At 43.5% G+C, this 13,914-nt stretch overlaps 1 protein-coding gene across 1 annotated transcript in view; it reads left to right on the plus strand.

Annotated features, from left to right (window-relative positions):
- ptprn2 (protein tyrosine phosphatase receptor type N2) overlaps nucleotides 1-13,914 on the plus strand; it is a 109,142-nt gene that overhangs the window by 30,710 nt on the left and 64,518 nt on the right. The window contains exons 9-10 of the mRNA XM_076080735.1: nucleotides 2,143-2,229; nucleotides 7,846-7,925. Coding sequence (XP_075936850.1) covers nucleotides 2,143-2,229; nucleotides 7,846-7,925 — 167 coding nt within the window. The remainder of the gene's footprint in view (nucleotides 1-2,142; nucleotides 2,230-7,845; nucleotides 7,926-13,914) is intronic.

Raw genomic sequence — 13,914 nt, forward strand, 5'->3', positions numbered from 1 at the left:
TCCTTAGGAGGTTATTATCAACTGTCTTGATGTTCACATATCATAGTTTATTGCTCCACTCAGTTTTCCGCCGTACTGTAGAACCTGTTTCAAGGCAGACTCAATACATACCTCAATACCGAGCATATGTCTGCTTTGTTCAGTTACGTAAAACTGCCTGTAAGAGACACAGCTCCTGTCTGAAACCACCCACATATTCACGTCTATGAAAAAAATGAATACTTCTGGTTGTGCTGCACCTGATTACAATAGCAGGAATGATAAATCCCTGTGTGTGGGTTGTACTATGCCGTATTACAGCTTTAATGATGATACTTTGTCATGAAAGGGTAGCCAAGTTCTCTCCCTCTCCTTCGCGCTTACCTCTCAGTCAGCTCAGGCTCAGCAAAGATAAGTTCCTATCGACTGTGTCTTTGCCTCTGGTGCCTCTCTCAAATCCCTTCATGGTGTTATCAAGTCAGTGTGTTGTCCTTCACCTGTTCAACACACATCGGCTCAAGAAGGTGCGATGGGCACACCATCTTTTTCACGTTATTGCCACACATATAGAAACGCAGATTAAGACGTAAACACACAACACAGTTGACTATGTGCCAAGGGAAATAAAAAGGTCACCTTCTGAATAAAATATCTTCACCTCCTCCTCCCCGTCTATCCTCAGCCCACTGAGCGGTCACCTATAGTTGGCCTATAGAGGGCTCTGCATTTGCTGCAGACCTCATGATTGCACGGTTGTTATCCCCGGCTCCTTCGCACCCTGCAGAGAGGCTTCGCAAACTTGCTTATCTGACAGCTCCTGACATTGTGGTGGTGGTAGTGGGGGGTTTAGGGAATAGAGGGGAGGAAAGTGGAATGGTTTGGATAGAAGAGAAAGAGACGGAGAAACCCAAGGGGAAAAGTACTAGCATCAACAACCAAGTCACTCCTGGAGCTCTCCAGTTGCTAGAATTACCGCAGAGGGATGCAAACGTGTCTGGAATTGCTTCGGTGAATCTTTAACTTTCAAAACCCCTCAAAAAGTGGAGAAAAAAGAGCCACCCACTCTCTCAAAGGTGGAGTGAATCAGCCACTCATGCACAGTACACTGTTCAGTTGGGGGGGAAAAAAGCTGCTGTATTGTGGTGTCAAATGCAGGCTAAACAAAAGAATATCTCAGCTAAATTTTAACCTTGAATTGTAAAATTGTTCCATAGTATATTTTAGTATCTGGAAAAAGATAGCTGACAATGCAGTCAATGGCCAACGCTGTGTGGAATTGGTTCCCAGTTCAATTTCTCTGCTAACAAAACGATGTCCCATTATGATCCTTGACTTTTTGGTGCATGTCACCTTGCAGTCACTTGGCACTCCCAGTGATTCCAGGTTAAGCTGTCAGCTATAAAGTAGCTTTCTGTGTGTTTGTGTGTGTGTGTGTGTGTTTGTGTGTGTGTGTATGCCCTTCTCATTTCCTCCATCCAGCGCGTCGGCCTGCAGATTGCCTTTGTTTGGTCTATTTCCTTGGCGATTTACTCTCTGAGTGAGAGAGCAGCCACGGACTGAGCTGAGATGAGGCATGGCTTTATCAGACCACCATTACACTTCACCTCCATTCCATTTGCACCTTATTATTCTCATCTCACCGCGAGGGCGCGTGCGTGTGTTTGTGTATTTTGTGTTATCATGTTTTACTTTGAGCGTACGTGCGCGGCCAGAGAAAGAAAGTGAATGGGGGGCGAAGAAAAAGAAAGATGAGAGAGGGGAAGGGAGAAGGGAGAGAAAGGCGCGTCCATATGATACAGCCATTACACCTCTTGCAGGTTTCATTTGCACCTTATTGTTTGTCTCATTGCTGGAAAAAAGCAGGTGATTTACCAAGCCTGAAGAGGCAGCTGATCCCTTTTCCCTTGGCACGGCTCTTTGTGTGTTTGTTTGTGTTTGTGCGTGCCTGTGTGTCTGTCTGCTGGTGTGTACGTGTGTGCAGTACATCCATTCAGACAACCGTGGCTGTGCTTGTGTGCAATGACCCATTTGCGGGTATGAATTGTGGCAGTATCTCCTTAAAATAAAATAGCATTTTAACGGCTGAATAGCTGTGTGTATATGTTGAATGGGTGTGGACCTCCAAACGTGACGCCCGGCTGTCTGTATGTGTTTCTCCCCCAGCTCCCTCACCAGTGACCAGGGCTCAGACCTGATGGAGCGGCTGACGGAGAGGCTGAACCTCCACGCCGCGGACCTCACCCAGCTCTCGTATGTGCAAACACAAACACCCCCTACATGCCCACATTGTCACAAATAAGAATTTACCTTGCAGTTTACAAGCCTACATTGCATAAAGGATAATTGGCCACGTTTAAAGCATTTGAAACAGATTTATTTTGTGCCTTTGAGCTCAGGGGAACAGAGTGAAGGTTGTCCAGAGGATGCAAGGACTATTTGTGCGAAAAATGCTGTGCCACACTGCCAGAGACTGTAGGCGTTAGTTGTTTTTCTGACCTTTTAGAGTGTTTGACTTCTCGCAGGGAGAGAAATCAGGCCTAATTACCTCCAGACACATACTGATGTCTTCATTGTATTCAAAACACTGCCTCGCCACCATTGTCACTGTACGCCTTGTCAAAAAGAGAGCAGTCAAGCCATCAAACGACTCTGTTAGAGGCAAAGGGAGGAAGAGAGAGAGAAAGGGAAGCAGCAGTGGATCGAGAGCTGGAAAGAGAGAAAGTAGTCCAGCAGGAGGCGGTGAATATATTAATGAGCGGACGAACTGTCCTTGAACCCGGGTTGGTTTGTGCTTGTACCATGTTTCTGCTGTACATTTGGTGTCAGACCATGTAGGAGGCAGAGGAGATGTGTTCGCCTAAGATCTGACATGCCTTTCAAGACGCTCCTGCAGGAGCAGTGAAGTCTGGGTGGTTGAGTAACATCCGCAGCATATGAACACCAAAGCCGGTGCACTGCAGTCTGCGGCTCTACTGTTACTGTAGACACAGAGTGTTCAGGCTCGGATAGCGACTGCGAGGGAAAACTGTCTGACAGTACTCTCTGTATCTAGTGTTCAACACTCAAAATACACAGTGAACTCAAAATAAATGCAACCAAGGAGACGTCCTGATCCCCATCTTTAAATTAAAGCTTTGGATTTAGTTTCGATGAACAAGAACACCAGGACATGTCGCTGGGCCAGCACTGGTTGAGCCAATCCTGTTATTACACCTGTCATTTATATATACTACAGATGATCTTAAGTTGTCAACAGGAGATACCGGAGTGAAATTGAATAGATACATTTAGATGTTCTTATTGTACTTGAGTAATAGGGCATGTGTGCATATGGGAGTTGTGTGACAAAAGAAAGGAACGCAAAAAAATTGGACATTAACTATAATAACATTAACATCACTAAGGGGATTGAAAGTAAAAATAAAATATAAATAAAGCCTTCGAAGGGGCATCTCTGGCCTAAACCTGGGGACGAAGAGGTATTGGGGCAAGCAGGACGGGTCAGGATAGCTGGATCAGTCCAGAGTTTTGTGTTTTTATTCATTTAGTTGCTCATTTCTAATTTAGTATTTTAATATTTAGTATTCTATCAATTTTTAAAAATCAATTTTGGTTTTATTTTGTTTTGATCTCTTTGTTTTCCTCCTTCGTCTTTGCTTTCTCCTGCTTTAGGCTGTGCAGTCTCATCAAACTAATCATCAGATAAGATAACTGAATGAAATCTGAATCTTCAAAGTGACTAGTAGCTGTACTGTCAAATCAATGTAGTGGACTTAAAAGTACAATCATTTCCTCTTATTTCCTTTTAGTATAAAGTAGCATAAACCGTGAATACTCAAGCACAGTTCTTCAGTAAATGCACTTTTTCCACCATTGCATACATTCATGGTCACAGTGTAAAAGCCACAGACAGATGCCTTAAATAACACTGTTTTACACCTTTCTTTTGAAAAGTATTCTCTACAGAAGACGAATACAAAAATGTCCTCTTTGTTGGCCTTGTTTATCGCCATTCTCTTTCCTTTTACAAAGTAATGAAAGCGCATTCGAGTAGAAATAGACAAGACGTGACGCGAGCCCATTGTGCCTCTTGCTGTGTGGCCACGGCAGGTGAGGTTTTGAAAGCCTCTGCCTGAATATGAGTCGGCTCGACTACGAGAGCTGGATCAGAGCACGCCGCCCTGCTTTCGGGGGGGGGCCGCTCTCTCCTCACTCGCTCTGATGAGCCCTGATAGGAAGACTGAAGACGAGATACTCAAATATGACAACAGGCAGGCAGAGAAGAATTTGAGACAGAGAATAAGAGAAGAGGAGGCTGAAGGTTTCGATGTTGTTGAGATTTCCAGATGCTGAACACAAGGACGTGATGACTACAGTAATCAGCACAGAATATTCCCCTTTCAAAAGAGATGTGAAATTCTAGTTTTGGATGATGATGTTCTGGGGGATAATATGTGCCTTTTTCAGATGACGTAAGTGTTTTTCTCACCAGAAACACTAGGGGGAGTGGGATACACACTCACAAGTCCATCCTCACACACAGTCTGTGCCGACACACACACACACACACACACACACCCTGCCAATATCCCGCAAACCAGTCTGCACATATACACTCATCGTGTCCCAGCAGCAGAGCTAATGTGAAGTCCAAGCTTCCACATCCAATAACACAGGAGACGATGTGAAGTCCTCCAGAAAATGTATCCGTCTTAACTTCACCTCCCGACTGTGGCGGTGTCCCCCCCCCCCCCCCTAGCATATTTAAATATGGTTTGTGTGGCTTTGGAGAAATAAATAAAATCACGTCAGTTCAATTTGAGATGCATCGAGCTCTCAGGCAGAATACCTTCGGTCAGGAGAATGGAGGCAGTGGTAAAGATTGCGGAAATATTGACATTTACAAGAGCAAACAGAGCCCAGGTGAAGGTATTAGAGAAGGACACATTTCTTTTAGAGCTGTGTGTATGTGATCATGTTCACAAATGCATCGTGCATGGTCGGGTCCGTCTGTCTAGCAGTATCGGCTCACATCTTGCCCCTGGCGGAGTGGGTGTTGCTGCCTCTGTAGCGGGCTGACTGATGGTGAGTGGGTCTGGGTCACAGCACTCTGGCAGTCTGATGAATCTCCCTCTCTGCCGTACAGTCTGCAGAAGCACATTGAAAATGTAGACACACTTTCCATGACTTAAGTGTGAAGACATGATGATGTGCTGTAATGGTCGAGTGATTATATCTGATGGAAAGATGGCACAAGTGGACAACTCAACTCGCCATGTGTGTTTATTATAGAAATAATAAAGGACTAAGTATCCATCTATGCATCCATCCCTCCATCTATAAGTTTTGTTATTTACCAAGTACAATATCTCAGAAGGCAGTGGTTAACTTTAATAAAATGTAAATGATCATACAGTTGTTTTAGCTGGTATAATATATATATATATATATATATATATACAGTATATATAAATATATATATATAAAATGACTGATCGCTTGTATTGGTGAACCCACTGAGAATTATCACCCAAATCTGCAGTACCCTCAGCTTTACGTACCACTTCCACATATTTCAGCTCATTCTTTTGTTTTGTTTTTTCACCTCTCGACTTTACAGTTTTGGCTCACTACTCTTATCAATGTCATTTCCAAGTGCAGCAGGCAGCTGCATTTAAATAAATAAAAAATAAAGCTCTAAAAATCTATCTTACACTACCTGCTCAGCACCAAACAGCAGACAGACACAGTTTGCACGCTGGTGAACATAGCGGAGCATTTAGCAGACATACATCTCCCCCAGGAGCTGGTGGAGACCAAAATCAGAGCAGAAAGAGAGTGAATACTGAACAAAATAAATCTGTTTATGCAGGTTTAACAACATGTTTTGTGTAATCTACATTTTTTTCTAAAGATTTAATAAAATACCTGCTGTAGAGATATATATTCTTGTATCCGCTGGTCCACGTAGCCATTGATTTCCATTGGTTTCCATAAATGAAAAAGTATTTTCAAATCCACCTAAACTGAAAATCAATGCAAACTTGCTTTTCACCGTGATGGATTATACATGTTAAGCAGGTTACAAGAGTTAAAATGAATGGCAGTCAATGGCTATCTTTATTGAACATATCTAAACACAGCAGCAAGGTTTATAAAATGAGCTATGATGTGATATAGATTGTATTTGCAGTAAATGGGCTAAAACATGCACGTTAATGGTATGGGGCCTTTTATGAAGTTAAGTATTTTATCAAGGCCCAAACGTCTCTTGAAAGGTTCACGCCAACATGTTTTAAATGGAAATCAATTTGTTTAAATAACTTTCCACAAATGAGTCATTATTTAGAAAGAAAATCAATATAAAGATGCACTAGAATCAAGTAAAAATATTACTTGCTTTTACAAAATTGTTGAAAGAAGTTGATTTGCAAAAGACTTGAACGTGTACCCACCTCAGTGGGAGGCATTTGGGACTGAATAAAAGACTCAAAGTACTTCACAGATCTTCACAGCGTCGATCTCAGTTCTGGCATTTTACAATTCTGACTAAATGGCCTGTTAGGATTTTCCTACAACGTGGGAGAGTGATGCATCTGACTCCTGCATTGATCAGTTGCTCACCCGTGCCATGTGTTCATCATCTCAGACATCTCTGATTTCATTTTGATTTTAATAAAACTCGTTGAAAATCACAGCATTCAGAATTATCCTGATTGGCCCATTGGGGAACTACAATTACAGCTCAGAACAATGCGCCATTCTAGTTACTGATTGGCTCAGACAGGGTCTTCATCATTCGTGGGGGATGGCATGCTTATTGTTGCTCGTTTAAACCTGTTTTGAAAGACAGCCCTCCCGAGGAAGCCGTCTGAAGCCCTCTGAAGCCCTCTGAAGTCGCTGCTTATTTATTCTTTTAAAAATACATCATTCAATGCCATCATTTGGGAGTTTAAGAGGTTACAGTAGACATGGGTATGATTTTGTCTCTACACATTGCTTCAGAATACGCAGTATTTCCTGACCACTGCAGGGAGTTCTTACAGAGTCTGGTGGGGTTGTTCGATTTTATTTCATGGCCAACCTCAGGGACCTCAAACATTTATTCTGCCCCAGGGAGAGAAGTCTGTAGCAGACTCCTGACCAGACAGAGAGGGGAGTAAAGGAACAGGGAGTACCGGCAGATTACTGTAGGGGAAAAGAACACATGATGACTGTACATTGGTCTTTGGCCAAATTCAAGCTAAAAAGGAAAAGAGAATTTAATATAATGTTGACATCTTTCTCTGAAATATGGCGCCTGGTACTTTACAGCTTCTCTTCTCATCAGTCACACCCTTTGTGCATCCTGGCAAATTCTGCATTGAGTGGAGAGTTAAACAAAAATAATAATTCATACTACTTGTTTTATTGTCTCGGTGAGTCTATATCTGTCCAGTGAATCTGATGCTACCACCAGCAGCCAGTTAGCTTAGCTTAGCCTAGAGACTGGAAACAGCAAAACACACCTACTAGCACCTCTAAAGCTCACTAATTAACACATTCAGTCTGCTCAAAAACATTTGAAATCAACAAAGGCTGTTGTACTGGGGGTTATGCACCGGACTATTTCTTGACCTGGAGCAAAAACTTCTTGAAGTCTCCGCTGGTTGTCTTGCAACCTCAAACATTATCTACACAGCCTCCATCACCTTCATCCTCCGTCTACTCAAGATGTGTTCAGGCACAGTTTTGTAGCGTGTAGCTCACCCGTGTTTTTGCAGCACTCAGAGCCCAACTAACAATCAATGTAGTCATGCCAAAATGTCAAACAATTCCTCAAGATACAACAGCTCATTTTGCAATTTCTTTGCTGTTTTTCTGCAGTGTCTTGGGTCCAGCGTTGACTTTCAGAATTGGCCCCAACCCCAAGAATGTGACCACTGCAGATCTGATTCAAGTTGCCGGTAAGAGCATTCAATATATACTGTGTATATATATATATATATATATATATATTTTCTTCTATCACCTATCACACGACGATTGCTCTTGACGACCTTCATTGCGATTCATCTCATTTTCACGAGCCAGACCACTCTGTCACCGTCTGTGCTTAAATGAGAACACAGATTAGTCTCTCCAGATACAGTAGATAGGCTGGTGTTCATCTTGTTCCGACAAACCCCCCCGTCCCAAAGAAGATTATCAACAGTGTGCAATGACAGATGACCATCAATTACTGAGATGATGAGTCTGTCCACACACACACACACACCCCGCATACATATACAGTGTACAGGACAGTTTATTTGGTCTTCTATTATGTCCAACAGGCTGACAGGTTGAAACAGGTTTTCACCAGCCAATCAGTTAGAGTGTGTAGTTCTATGTGTGTGTGTGTGTGTGTGTGTGTGTGTGTGTGTGTAGCTGCATGTGTAGACTTGTTTGATGTAGACTGATAGAAAGCTGTCACCCACAGAAAAGAGGGTTGTCAGTATGCCTCCACTCCCCTGTTTATTGTCTGCCCTCCGATCTGCCCGGCGTATGAGTTGGTGTGTGTGTGTGTGTGTGTGTGTGATGTGTGTCGATGTCCTTGCTTTTGTCGGAAATGACTTTGAGAAGCACGGCAATACTCCCGACAGTCAATATCATCCACTATCACCCCGCTGGAATCAACATGGTGGTGTTGTTATTGGCTGAAATGTGTTGCTGCTCCAGTTTTTCTACGCGGCGACATTTTTTGGCACCAACTCGTTTCCTATCAGCGATGTGCTGGATGATGGCTGATGATACAGATTTACCGCAAGAAAGGTTGGGCCAGGGGTTGAGCTTTGGTTCAGTGATTTCGAGTGTGAGTTTTTGTACATGTGTGTGTTTGTTGGATTACAGTGTGTATCTGTATTTATCCATTGCCGTCATTCCACTTTTGCAACGTTTGTTTAACAAAATGAGCAAATATTGCAGCTGCGGCAGATGTACCTCTCCTGCATGAGGTGTAATAATCATACTGTATCATAACATCCGTCTGTTTTCTCTTTCTATTCTATCCGTTTTCTACTTCTTCTTCATCTTTTTTTTTTTTTTAACCTCCCGTCTTGTGTGACTGACTTTGATGAGGTGGCGTGTGGCGAGAGCTAATGACAGGCATGAGCAGGGCTGAAATGTCAGACCAAATGTTAAGTCAACATGATCAGCAGCCTGACCCGTGCTGATGAATTATGAATACAGCCCACCTGAATAGTGATTTGTAAAAGGCGACGGAAGGATCTTATCAAACTACTTCAGGTGCGTCGTTGTTGTCTTTAAATCCTGACTGACCGTGGCTTTCACCTCTGAAATGTATTAAAAATGTAAAAATGGTGCTTGCAGATAGCAGAGTGGTTAAATCCTCTGTCTCCGGAGCTACATGTGTGCCCCCACTGACCTTAGATCAAATCCAGCTTTATCTCCTGCGCCCCCCCCTCCTACCTCGTTACCCCCCCTCTACTTCCACCTTCGTGTGAAGCGGAGTGGACTTCCCACTCTCCTCCCGACATTTAAAACAATGTGAAGCGAATGCAGAAATTCTCTTTTATAGCTATAGCTATATTCCAACTCCAAATATGCACGCCTGACATTGGATTCAATTCAATATGGCAACGGCAAAGTGATTTCACAGCGGTTACAGGTTGTGGAGCAACGGCATGGTTTAAGTGGAATCTGGAAATCAAACTGACGCCCACGTGCAGTGGCCACCTGGGTAATCCTAGCTGACCATTGCCTTATGTGTGACCGTGCATAAATGACGTGGCCTCTTAATGAACTCATCAAAGCCCCTGCTGTACTCTGCTCAGCCTGCTGCTGACAGCCTGCACAGCGGGCTTCAGAGCAGTCATGAAACTAGAAACGCATTCTTCTGTATATCAGATTAATAACCATTAAGTATAAGTAAGTTTTCTTTTAATCCTGTTTAAATTGTGCCTTGAACTACACATTTGATGTTTGTCAATTCGAAAGATAATTTTGCTCGTCAAGAAAGTCACATTTTCTCATAACTGTAGTTGTTGAAGTGTAAAACTGTGAAAATACCAAATTAGAACGACGACACACCCAAATGTTGCGTAAGTGACGTCTCCCTCTGAAGGTACGATGCCTGTGTTTCGTACTTATACCAACAATGGGACTCGCAGCCCGGTCCATAAACACACCTAGATTGCAGAGAGTTGGTTTGGCGAATTTGTTTTGGCTTAAATAAGATGTATAGTTAAATATCTGCATAGCAGTGCTACGAGATATCTTAAAAAGTACGTATTATCTACTTGAAAGGATGTACGTTTGCTCTGTAACATGTCAAAATATAGTAAGTGACTTTCACAAGTTCTGAGAGCCTGAGGCGACACATTTTAAAATATCTTGTTTCATCTGACCAACAGTCAGCAAGATTTACTTTTAAATTATACAAAAACACTGAAAATCTTTACATTTGAGAAGCTTGAAGCAGCAAATGTTTCAAATGTATGCCCAATTCATTTCTGAAGTGATTAATCAATCGTCAAAAATGTGGTGTGATTAATTCTCCTGTTGGAAAACTACTTGGAATAATATACAATGACCGTAAATGGACGTGTTGTTATATGACATACTTGTACATACATACTCTACATGTACATTGAGATGCAACAACATGCTAAACCTTGACTGTACTCTGCAGCGGCTCTGCTATATTCTGCTGTCCATCTATCTGCCCATCAGTTCTATTTGATGCGTTCAATGCTCCATTGAAAAGAACAGACAAAGAGACTCGGTTGAAAGGCATGGACAGTATAGAGGAGATTTGATAACTCATTGAAAAGCATCTTTTGGGGCAGCGGGTTCTTAGCGGCTGAGTGGTGAAAGGCCTGCTGGGAGGTCTGACTGTATTAGTGGAGGTAGAGGCTCTTGTGTTCTGCTCAACTGGAAAACTGCAGGACAAAGACTCGCACTGCCTAATCCCTGCTCGGCTGCAAAACAAAAGAGAAAGCTGCTGCTTTATCAAAACTACAAGGCATTCTGTGTGTGTGTCTGTGTTTGTGTGCCCGTGTGCATGTTTGTGTGTGTGATTATTATTTTTTTTGCAGCTGTGTTCATACTGTGCCAAGAAATGATTTATTCAATATTTGATGAAGTGGCAGCCAAGCTGTTTAGACCAATGCTGAAATGTGTTGTTTAGAACTCAACTTTTTTTTTTTTTTTTGTTGCCGTCTTGCTGCCTCTCAATCTCAATGTGATTTCTAAACATGTAAATCAAATTCAGGCGGGGTAAATTGGATCTGCCAGAGTTGCTTTTGCTCTCTGCAAAGCAACATTTTGTAGCTGATGATGGATTTGATCTACACCCCGTTTCCACATGTTTGTACACTTCACAGTGAGTGGGCGGGTTTGTGTAGGAAGGGTGCTTTTGCTTCATCGAGTGTCTATAATTATGTCCCGTCATTATTTTTTTAATTGACGATATGGATGTGTGTTGATCGATCAACATCCAGTTTTGCGTTCTTCTACTTCTATCATACTTGTTTTTAATTGATCACCAGGTTCTTTAAGTGTGTGGTGTTAAAATTGACGCCTGGGGGACCCGGCCGCTGTCTACCAACTGTGGTCAAGAACGGCCCGGGACGAACGCCGTGATGAGTGAGTGTACATGTGTGTGTTAAGAGAGGCTGGTAGGTGGTGGGTGGGAGCTGGGTGAGGACACTCCTATTGTCTTGGCTGTCACGGCTGGGCGACCCCGGAGCCCCTCTGAGGCCCCAAAGGCCCCAGAGGCCAGGCCACAGCAATGAGTCCGCGGGCCCCCAGGCCGTGAGAACCCCGGCCCTGGTCAATGAGGGCTGGGAGCCTGGGGACCCTGGGAGCAACTGGCTGGGCCATCTGGAGCAGAGAGCAGAGACCCTGACACACGGCTGTCACCCGAGGGAGACACGCAGAGACATGGACGTAGACAATGTCTGCTCCCGTGTTTCTGCCTCTGCTTCTGTCACATACACACACACACACACACACATACACACACACACATACACGCGCACCCTTTGCAGACAACTCTAAAGTGAAAACACGGTAGCCGCGACTGCATAATGGTGCTATAGCTACAATTTGAGTGGTGAGTGGTAGTCTTTTCCAGCTGAGCAGATTAGCATAGATCTCCCACGCAGACAGAGTTGACCTTCACTCTGGCAAACACTTGTCAAAATGCCAACGATAATTACCTGCTCTCTTCGCAAACAGCACAATGGTTTATCCACCTGCATCTCATGCGTGGAGGACGGATCTGTAGTTCTATGGCTGCCTGTTTTCGGACATGCACTGTTTGTAAAGTTAATATAAGCCGTGGGGGGTTCCTATATACGACACAGGTGTGTGTCTGGTTTCTACTTCTCATTGTAATATTTACCATTCAGAATTCAGCAAGAGGCTAAAGATAAATAAGTGTAAAGAAATAAATGTTGCCAACGCTTTCAATATGCTCACGTCGAGACACAGCGTTCACACAGGCTGAAATGAAATTAGTTTTGTCAGCATGGGTCTACACGATCAAGAAACATGTTAAGAAAAACTGTTTTTTTTCCTCTTTTAATACAACACAGCTCGGTGGTGTCTGTGTCGGATGCCTGATTGTCTGTGTGTTCATGCTTTAACATCTGTATCAGTGAGCGCAGAGGTCAGAAAACAACCACATTCCTCTCCCTCCCTCTTCCTCCCTCTTCCCCCCTTCTCTCCCTGGGCACTCTCCTCTCTCCATATCACTGACTGCCCTCTCTGGTTGAGTGCTTGAATGTGCTCAGTTCGGTGATCAAAGTCTTCCTCAGTCTCTTCTCCTCCATCGCCCCTGGCTCTGTGCATGTGTGTGTGTGTGAGTGTGAGCGTGAGTGTGTGTGTGTGAAAGTGAGTGTGTGAGTGTGTGTCATCCAGCTACAAGCCCGGCTCTCAGTCGTCTAAACCGTCAGTCTCACTATCTTCTTTCAGTCTCAGTAGTACCCTGCCAGGCTCCCTTGCATCATCTTCCTGTCTGCTAGAGGGCACACACACACACACACAAATATATATATATATATATATATATGTATATATTCACAAACATAAACGCACAATGATGCTGATATGACACATCTAACTTTTCTGTCTTCCTTAACATTTATGCATTGTTGATCTCAGAAACTTCTGCTGTCTGTTGCAATAAGTATACCGCAGTTTGTTTACTCCACACGTGTGTGTGTGTGTGTGTGTGTGTGTGTGTGTGTGTGTGTGTGTGTGTGTGTGTGTGTGTGTGTGTGTGTGTGTGTGTGTGTGTGTGTGTGTGTGTGTGTGTGTGTGTGTGTGTGTGTGTGTGTGTGTGTGTGTGTGTGTGCGCGCATGTGTGTGTGTGCATGTGTGTTTGCTTGCTGCAGGATGCTAGATAACCAGAGCTGTATGAGTCACAGTAAACCGCTGAATTTTGCTGCTTTGTTTTTGCGGAAACTTTTCGATCTCTACCAGGGCGTCAGATGTCTTTTTAATTCCAAGGTCACAATGCTTCATCCTCATTTTTGTTTTGTATTTACTTCTCTTCTAGTGCCTCCAGGAAGAGAAAATATCTTAAAAGACAGCTATTAAAAAAATGATCTGCTCTAACAGGGCATTCTGGCATCTGTAAATCAGCCTAAAACATTTCGTCTTTATCCTTGTCCCTAGCCCGGAGTGTTCATCAGCCACTGACTCTTTGTGCTCGTCTCAGAGAAAAAGGTGTCGTGTGGAAACGTTTGCTATTGTGTTGAGGAGCCAGGAATGTCCCAACCCATGAATTGAGCTGTGTCTTACACTCCCCTTTATCCCTTTCAGTCGTGCTCTTTCCCGTTCTCCGTGCTCTCCTGATCCCCGTCATTCTCCTTTCCTTCAGTATTATCCCTGTGCATCAGTGTCCTGTAGGGTCAGGGCTGCACTGCTCCTGTAAACATATCTACT

Source organism: Anarhichas minor, unplaced genomic scaffold, assembly GCF_050575085.1.
Source record: "Anarhichas minor isolate MPS153535 unplaced genomic scaffold, ASM5057508v1 ptg000074l, whole genome shotgun sequence".
Taxonomy (NCBI): domain Eukaryota; kingdom Metazoa; phylum Chordata; class Actinopteri; order Perciformes; family Anarhichadidae; genus Anarhichas; species Anarhichas minor.